General features: G+C 33.9%; 1 protein-coding gene across 1 annotated transcript; it reads right to left on the reverse strand.

Annotated features, from left to right (window-relative positions):
- Positions 1–223: 223 nt before the first annotated feature.
- Positions 224–6,163, reverse strand: LOC117325919 (calreticulin-like). Its single transcript, XM_033882431.1, has 9 exons — positions 5,991–6,163; positions 4,912–5,016; positions 4,379–4,582; positions 3,828–3,922; positions 3,396–3,530; positions 2,950–3,138; positions 1,701–1,844; positions 1,167–1,347; positions 224–854 (listed from the first exon to the last, which is right to left on the reverse strand). Exons 1-9 carry the CDS (start codon positions 6,073–6,075, stop codon positions 757–759), a joined length of 1,236 nt encoding a protein of 411 aa, XP_033738322.1. The 5' UTR covers positions 6,076–6,163; the 3' UTR covers positions 224–756.
- Positions 6,164–9,212: the final 3,049 nt, after the last annotated feature.

Raw genomic sequence — 9,212 nt, forward strand, 5'->3', positions numbered from 1 at the left:
CCCATGCAGAAGAAGTCCACAGTATCCTTAGACCATTTAACCATGACCATCAGAATGTTATCATTAAAATAAATTGAAAACAACATCCTGAGGTTGATAGTAACCTTGGCATATCACCGATACCTGGCAATTCCATATTCATTTTTTTTCAAGAGTAGGTCAAAGGTCAACACACTTAAGTTTTATCATCTAGTAAATAGGTTATAAACAACACCAAATCCAATTTTATAAAACAGAGTGTTTATTACCAATAAATGTCACGGATCAAAACACTTGACAGAACCTGGACTTAAACTACAGTCTTAAATCATAGGTAAAGAAACGACGATCAAAAACTACAAAAGGAAACTTAAAAAACAGAACTTATTACTCATAAAGTTTGAAACGGGTTGAATTTCCAACCCTTTAAACGATTATGTCAGGGACTCTTTGACATTAGCTACTCAGAAAGACTGTAAAAGCAAGCCCAGGTACCAAACACCTATCAATTCTCTTTGTCACTAACATCAACAAATACTCCTTCATTCGTATCTCAACTCCTAACACGACATTTACACAGCATTCAAACACAGTTGCACAATGGTATAAGTTAAATTCTAGTCCCCTTGTTATATTAAAAAGTACTCCCAGTGATGGTAGAAATTAACAAAAACATAAGTTCCCCAAATGATTGATGAATGAGTCTTTTAAAAATGAGCGTTCATCCCAATACTGCACTAACAAGTACAAATCACAAATTGAAATAGTTGCTGTCATCTACAATTCATCGTGAACTTCTTGGTCATCATCTTCTTCCTCTTCACCATCATCTTCATCTTCTTCCTCCTCATCATCACCTTCTGGCTTATTTTTTTCTGTAATTTAGAAAAATTATTTTGGTGTGAATTTTGTACTGGAAGTCTTAGAAGAGTTCTCTTTAATATAGCATTACTTAACTTTTTTGTGTGCAATCGTCGACACCATTGCTTGAGGTTTACACTTTTCTTAAAAAGAACATTTAATTGTGATCAAATAAAAATACATCTTTTAAAATACAAATCGCTTTACAGAAGAGTGCGATATGTTGGTAAATATCCAATAAAAAATGACCAAGTGTGTAATCTTTGATTATTTCCATTCTTGTTAATACTGTATATTTTTTTAAAACAGAAATCAACAAAACTCACCTTCCTCTTCTTTGCGAAGTTTTTCTTCTTCTTCTCTCTTCTTTCTGTCTTCTTCATCAGCAGCATCTTTCATTTTCTTTTCAGGATCTTTCGTTTTTCCCCATGTATCATTTCCTACTTCTTCAGCAAAAGCAACATCATCCGTGATAAGGATGTTGTCAAAAATTGTTCCTGATTTTACCTGGAAAATAATAAATATACATACAAAACAGACTAAAAAACCCAAGAAAATAGCATATTACCCAGATACTAGTACTACAATTTGAACTTAAGATATGAAAGTATTAAACTGTTTTATATTTTATGGACAAATCGATGAAATATTGCATTATTGAACCTTCAAAAACATTTTTCTTCTTAAAGTAACTAATAATTTTGATGTGTATCACCAATGTTATTTCCATAAAAAAACAACACTAATCTAAAAATAAACCATTTGCAGAAGTATTAGATATGAAATTGACTGTTGCGCGATACCTGCCATTTATTAAAACTGTTAAGTTAGTCCTCATTTTTTTGGCTTGACGTTATTACCTGCCATAAATCAAATCCAATAAACCCAATGTCCTTAAAATGGTAAAGTTTATCATCAGGACTGTATTCTGGGTTGTCAATTTCAGGATGAACCCACTTTCCTTTGTAATCTGGGTTATCAATCTGCTTTGGTTTCCATTCTCCCTGTAACAAAAGATATTGGTATCACATCAGTTCATTTCTAGAGATAATTTACTACAGAAACCCAAAGCACATTTCACACAGCAAATGCATGGACTGAGAGTAACGAAACCCACTTGTATCAATATTTAAGGTAATGTTATCAGATTTTGGAAGTCAAGATATCAGATGTCCTAATCCAGGGGTCGACATTAACTTTTTTCTGCACTTGTCCCTTCGGACAAGTGATAAGATAAATTCACTTGTCCGAATGAAATAATCACTTGTCCTACATGTGTTTCTACTTTCCATCTGTTATGTGTAAACAGCGAGATGATTTATTATAGTGTAGAGGTAAGCACTGCAAGCCATAATTTTGACTCATAATAATTACTAACAACAATAAAACAGCTAGAAAGCATTATTACAAGTTATAAAGTTTTACTAAACCATCCTTTTTTTACCTAAAAGCAGATGAATGAAGTACTTTAAAATAATTAACTTTCATGAAGAACTGTTCGACTAAACTTATTAAACAAACTTACTACTGTAAAAACATTAAAACATGTCACCGTTTTCTAGGGCACGGTAGTCTGCTTCATCTGTAGCCTCCTTAATTATATCAAAACCGATTCATTTTTATTACGATTCCAGCAGACGGTATCTGTCATAGTATCAATGATCTCAAATGTACAGCATTCGCATGCGTTTCAAACATACTAGTGATACCGATTACATGTTTTCGAGAGCCCTCGGAAGTCTGCCATCATTTCTATGTAGTTCCGAATGAAGCTTTAATAAGCATGCAACTCACTTCCGTTCGATGGTTAACACAATTTAAAGGAGTTTTTACTCATTTTACAGTGAGTATTGAATCAGTTTTGACTTCAGAATATAACATAAATAAAACACAATGACAGATTTGTTACTTGTCCCGTCGGACAAGTACTTTAATGATTTCACTTGTCCGACATCAATTTCGTCTGGTACCGGACAATCGGACAAGCGTTAATGTCGACCCCTGTAATCACCAAGATATTTGGATAGTTTTCATTATCTCTTGTGATTTGGATTTATTCCCAATTTTTTATGTCCAAGCAGCTGTACATCATCAGAGACAGAAGCCTACCTTGTATTCTGGGTTGTCAATCATTGGGGGCTCCCATTCTCCGTCCATCTCATCGTCCCAATCATCAGGTTTCTTGGCATCAGGATCTGGGATATGCTCAGCCTTGTCCCAATCATCAGCCTTAGTGTCTTCAGGATCATCAATCTTCTCGCGCTCGTCCCAGTCATCAGGTTTCTTTGCTTCAGGATCCTAATGAAATGTTTCAATGTATGAATTAAAAGTAAATCAAAATATTCAAAACCGAGATAATGCACGATACCTGGAATACAAAAACTATTTAAAACTCTTCTATCAAATAGAATAGCTATTATTGCCTTCAAAACAGTTACACATTCTAGATTTGTATAAAGACTTTCATGAATGACTATATATATGTTCATATGACAGTACAAGTGTCCAGTGTTGAAATCTTTTAATGTCAGCAAAATCATCGCCTTTGGACCTACCTTGATTTTCTTGGCTGGAAGGAAGTCCCAGTCCTCCTCAAGTGAGCCACTCTCTACCTTCTCATTGTCAATTTTCACCTCATAGGTGTTATCTGGTTTGATGATCAAAGTATACAGATGGGTGAAAACGTCGTCCTAGCAAAAAAAGCAAGATAAATTAATATTACCATTCATTCAAACAAGTAAATTGACCCACAACATCTTGTGCATGTGTTCACAATACATGTATTTATCAGATCTTCATAGAATATTTTCTGGAATCGTTTAGCTACGCTATAATATATGAATGCAAGTCCTTGAAATTTCCAATACAGTCTGCAAGTGCTTTTCAGTACTACAAGACTGATCACATATAATGTTATAAAACAATTTCATCAACTGTCAAGTTTATGACTGTGTAGATGATTACTGTGGAATGATTGTTCTTATTACCTTGCATCGGATGTCTTTCTTTGTTAGAAGATTATTTCCCTTGTAGTTAAAGATAACATGCACTTTCTTGGTTCCAGGGCCACAAATGTCAGGTCCTGAAAATCAAGAATTTTTCGAACATATTAAAGGGATCAAGGCAGGTAATTTCATAATAATTACAAAGTAAATTTATGCAATATGTATATCAGTTTCTTTTATACACCTTTGACCTTCTAGTCAAGGTCAGAATGGTTCAATGACAGCAATGCACTTTGTGGGTAATAACGGTATAGCACAACTTTTATAAATATATCTTAAAATGATTCAAAAGTTATTGTCCAGACAATAAAATTAGTGGGAGAATTTGCATTTATTTAAACTTGAATTTGTGGTCAATATCACAGTGACCTAACAGCAGTGCACTACACATCAACTTCAGGTGATCCAAGTATACCACAAGTTTCATCAAGATATCTTCAAATGTTTAAAAGTTATGGTTTTGACAAGAAATGATTACTAAATGTAGTTAATTCAGGGATATTCCGTCTCAGTAAAATACAAACTGTACACACCGAACATTATTGCATATGGGGAGTCTCCATGCATATCTTCCTGTTCAAGGTTTGAAGGGAAAATCTTGGCATATCCTCCTCCACAATCAATGTTCTGTTCATGTTTGACTGTGAACTGCACAACCAGTGTCTTTCCTTCATTGTCGAAAGAGTCAAATTTTGCAGAAGCTCCGTAAAAGCGTGCATCTTGAGATGTCTTGATGCCTAAAAAAAGAATTGTTATAGACCATAAGATACACTTAAAATTGAAAATAAAGTAATAAGTTTAAAGTTAGTACATGGGGTGCAAATCTGATTACATATTATCAGAATCTTTTCCTTAATTACTAATTTCACTTTGTTGAAAAATTTCATAAATTGATGCAATGCTTAATTTCCTGTCTATATCTTTGGGCAAGAAAATATACTCATTTGCAATTACAAATTTCAGTTATTTCATAAAAATTTATTAAATCCAGCAATCCATGTTCCCCATTTTTCATGTAATTTTACACTTCCACCAGAAAAAACACTGGTGTATTCACTATACACACCTTTGTCCTTTTCGGCATCTCCATAAAAGCTACCAGCACTCAGGACAAACTTTCCCTGGTCGCTCTTGTGTTTGGAGTTTACCCATCGGCTTGTCCAGCCTTCACCTGCAATAACAATTATTCCCTTAACAATCCTTGTGACAACATGATTATATCAACTTATATAAAGTAGGGTAAACTGGATATATACCTATTGACAAACATTTGCCTTTAGGCATCGCACATTAATCAGTTGTCTTGAGGATTGCAGGTACAGTAATAGTTTTGATACATCCCAAGGCTATTGCACCAACTACTATTGTAAGTGGTAAACAGAATGGGAACTCCCTTGAAATTCAAGATCTTTACAATACAACTTTATCAAAGTTATCTCAAGGATAAGAATTTTTTGGGAAAATTTCCACTTATATTTGATTACAAATGCATTTAACGGGTACGCACTGTATAAAAATATCAACTTTTCGGATTGACAAATTTGACATATTTCATTGATAACCGAACTTCTTTATATAAAGGGTCACATCAAACCCCTACTCTTCAGTAGTCTTTAAAATGAGCCTAATGAACTTTGAATTACAACGAGCTTTTTTACGGCTGTTGGTCCAATTGCTGAATTTCCCCAAAATATGGCATTAGACACGGTCGCTTTCGAGAGTGCAAACTTACAAGGAATGTGTTTGACAGAAAGTCTAACAACGCTGAAACGATGTTGTAATTCACTACTAAGTTTTCATTGTAATAACCGATTCTCATGACATTGACAAGATAGAAGTGGGAGGGGCACTTATGGTACATTTTAATTTGACGTCCCACCAATATTAATACGCTGTGCGGTAATGGCGCTATTGAAAAGGTATAAACTACAGAAAATCCTATTAATTTTCAAGAGTTATAATAACGCATGTTACTTATAGAATATTAATTGACATTTCTGCAAAGAAGTAATAATTAAACATCAGCAGAATAGGAGCTAAATGTTATATATTGACATTTGACAAGATCTGGCGCACATGGCCAATTTGCTCCGAAAAAAAATATTTACGGACAAATTATACATTACATTACATATTACTGCTTACCATCTCCAAACTCTTCTCTGAACACAACAGTTGGTTCGGAGAAAACAACTCCGACCAACGCAAGCAGACACAAACACGTTTTCATCTCTTCAAGATCTTCTCCAAACTGTCCAGCTTGTTGTAATGAAAATGCCGGCTATACACGTGATAAGCCAGATGGAAGACTACGATTGGCTAACTTTCAGCCAATCAAATCACACCACGCTCTTGGACGGGGCACTGACAGGTGCCCGAATGTCATTCGGCCGACAACACTCGGGTGCGTTCGTCATTTCCATGTGTATATAAATATAATTTCATTCCTCGACAGAAAATGAATAAAATTGCCTTTTGATCAAATGTATTATCGATAGGAATCATACCAAAAGTTTTTAATTGCCATTCTTTCAGCAAATAATGTAGTTTCTAACTTTTTTGTTCTAAACTTTGAAAATATGATGAGTTATACTTATGTAACGGTTTAGTGGTTCCAGAAAGCACAAGTACATGTTTTATTCTTCCAACAGCATCAATGCTGTCCTACACATAATCAATAAACTGGGCATATACATGTAAGATAGGTTGATTTGCTGGTACATTTATGCTGACACACATATTATATAAATATGTGTGTCCCTCATATGCTAGCAAAGGAAATAATTCATATCATAAAAGATAGTGGATTATATATATAATTACCTCGAAAATTCGACAATTTACTTGTCTGTCGTACTGTCGTTATTACTATTTGACCAATTATCTATTTTTAGTAATGTGATCCAGATAATGATAATGTGATCGATATTGGGCCACATCGTCGTCATTATACTTACTAGACCCTATATCTTTTTTATTCTACATGTATATGTATAACTTGGCACTATTAAATTATTATATACCATATAAAAGCCGAAATCTTTCAAAATTCATGTGGGTCCTCAAACACAACAGCCTCCCCAAAATTTACTCAAAACTTTGTTGTTTGTATTTTGAGTACATTTCAATTTCAATGCATATGAGTCGGTATAATTGAAATAAAAATGCCGCGTAGGTATCGAATGTGAAATTGGCCACAATATACATTTTTAATCACCAAACGGTTTCTCTCCTCTATCACTGCATATTTACAATCCGCGATGAGGAAAGAAATTGTGACCATTGTCTGTGAAGACCTCTTTAAAGGAAAATGAAAACATATTAAAAGCTACTATAATTCAGATTTTAGTTTCATCTAGTTGTATCATTACTTAGATACAATGTACTTAGAAAATTCTTCAACTTAAGTAAATTCCTCAAATTAAATTTTCCACAGGAAAGTATTATAGAATTTAACGAAAGTTCCTAAACTACTTTGTTCCTTATTTCTTATAATGCTTTCCTATGGGAATTTTAATTTAACGAAAGTTCCTAAACTACTTTGTTCCTTATTTCTTATAATGCTTTCCTATGGGAATTTTAATTTAAGGAAATTCCTTAGTAATGGAAAATTGATGAAACCGGGCCTCCCGGTTGTATTTATCTATGATTCGACAGTTAGCTGTCTACGTGTAGACTTCAGTGTACGTGGCAGTCATAGCCCGGTGGATATTTACATACGTAGCGAACACCTGAACTATGATAACGGAGGTAGCGATTACCTTAACTACATTTGCCATTAAGTACTATCACTGCTATTGATTAAGATACAGGTGTTAATGTAGAGAAATTGTGAGGTACACGTGTACAATAGCATACTTAACGTGTATGTTTGTATGCTATTAGCGGAGAAATTACACGGACTTATAGATGTGTACTATAGTATTCTCAGTCCGTGTTAAAAACAAAGTGGCACAACAAAAAATAAATAAATAAAAAGGCGATAACATATTGTTCCAGGGGCGGAGTAGTTTTGAGTTAATTGAGTTATTTCAGTAATTAACCTGAAATCTAATATATATTATATATAGATCTCTAGTTTGAAACTTGAATATGAAATAAGTACTATATATGACATGATAATTAATGGATGCAGGCAATATATGCCTCTATATCCATATCTGAATTATTGGTTTAAAATGTTCAAGTGTTTCTTCCGGATATTGTGTTATAACCCGCCAAATGGTTGTCTTTTAGTTCAAGGTTCTTCCATTGGTTATCAAGTCTGATTTCAAAGTCTTTTATTGTTGGTGAAACAACAACACGTTCGGGAAGACTGTTCCAGATGTAAACGATTCTAAAACTGAATGAATGTTTTCTGACATTGCACATGCAGTATTTTCTCTTAATCTTCAATGTATGTCCCCTTGTTCGGTTAGATTTTTCAATTTCAAAAAATCCATTTGTGACCCTGTGGTCGTGTTCCTTGTATGTAGTCATAAAAAAATATTTAGGATATCCCCTCTTAATAGCCGATAGGCCAACGTTGGGAGTCCAAGTTTTTTAGTACCTCGCTGTGTGATAACTCCTTTAATCCTGGAATGAACTTAGTCGCTCTTCTTCGCACATTTTCCAATGTTTCTATATCTTTTATTTTATGCGGGCATCATACAATAGCGCCGTCTTCCATAAGGTTTCCGTCTACCAGCACACCGATATAATTTTCCATGTCGATCTTCTCCTCACCAGATCTTTGCCATTAATTGAAAGTACATTGCATTTTGTGGATGGAACTTTAACAGCCAGATATCAGACCAATATTTCAATGTTTTTAAATCTTTTTGAAGTTATCCCTTGTCCCCCTGGGTCCTTTACCAGGGACGTACATAGATGTACGTCCCTGTTTTCACATTTGGTATTCCTGTAGATCTATATCTTAGTATCGTCCGCAAATAAGGAATGTTGCAGATGTTTTGTGTTTTGATCAGTCAGACAACTAAGATTTTAAAAGTAATAATGAACAACTGATGTTTTTTCTCTCAAATTTCGGAAAGAATGATAACTCTCTTGAATTCAATTACCATATCTAAGCTTCTAGGTTGATTTTGAGAATTTTCTCATGAAAATCACTTCCAAGACCTGGCTTTGAGTTGTATTAATACTGAAAAAATATGTATTAGTACTGAATTATATAAGGTTGAAATAGTTCTCACACCTTTAATGTCTAAATTGTTTCTTGTAACAAACATATATTTTACAGAAAAAAATAAGCATCGTTGCTTTTAAAACATTTTTATGAGATAATTTGACAACATCATAATGAGAGGAACACTAGCAGAAGGGAGATAACTCCAATACAGTACTATCTCCCTTGATTTGTCACGTGAT

Source organism: Pecten maximus, chromosome 4 (genome assembly GCF_902652985.1).
Source record: "Pecten maximus chromosome 4, xPecMax1.1, whole genome shotgun sequence".
NCBI classification, from domain to species: Eukaryota; Metazoa; Mollusca; class Bivalvia; order Pectinida; family Pectinidae; genus Pecten; species Pecten maximus.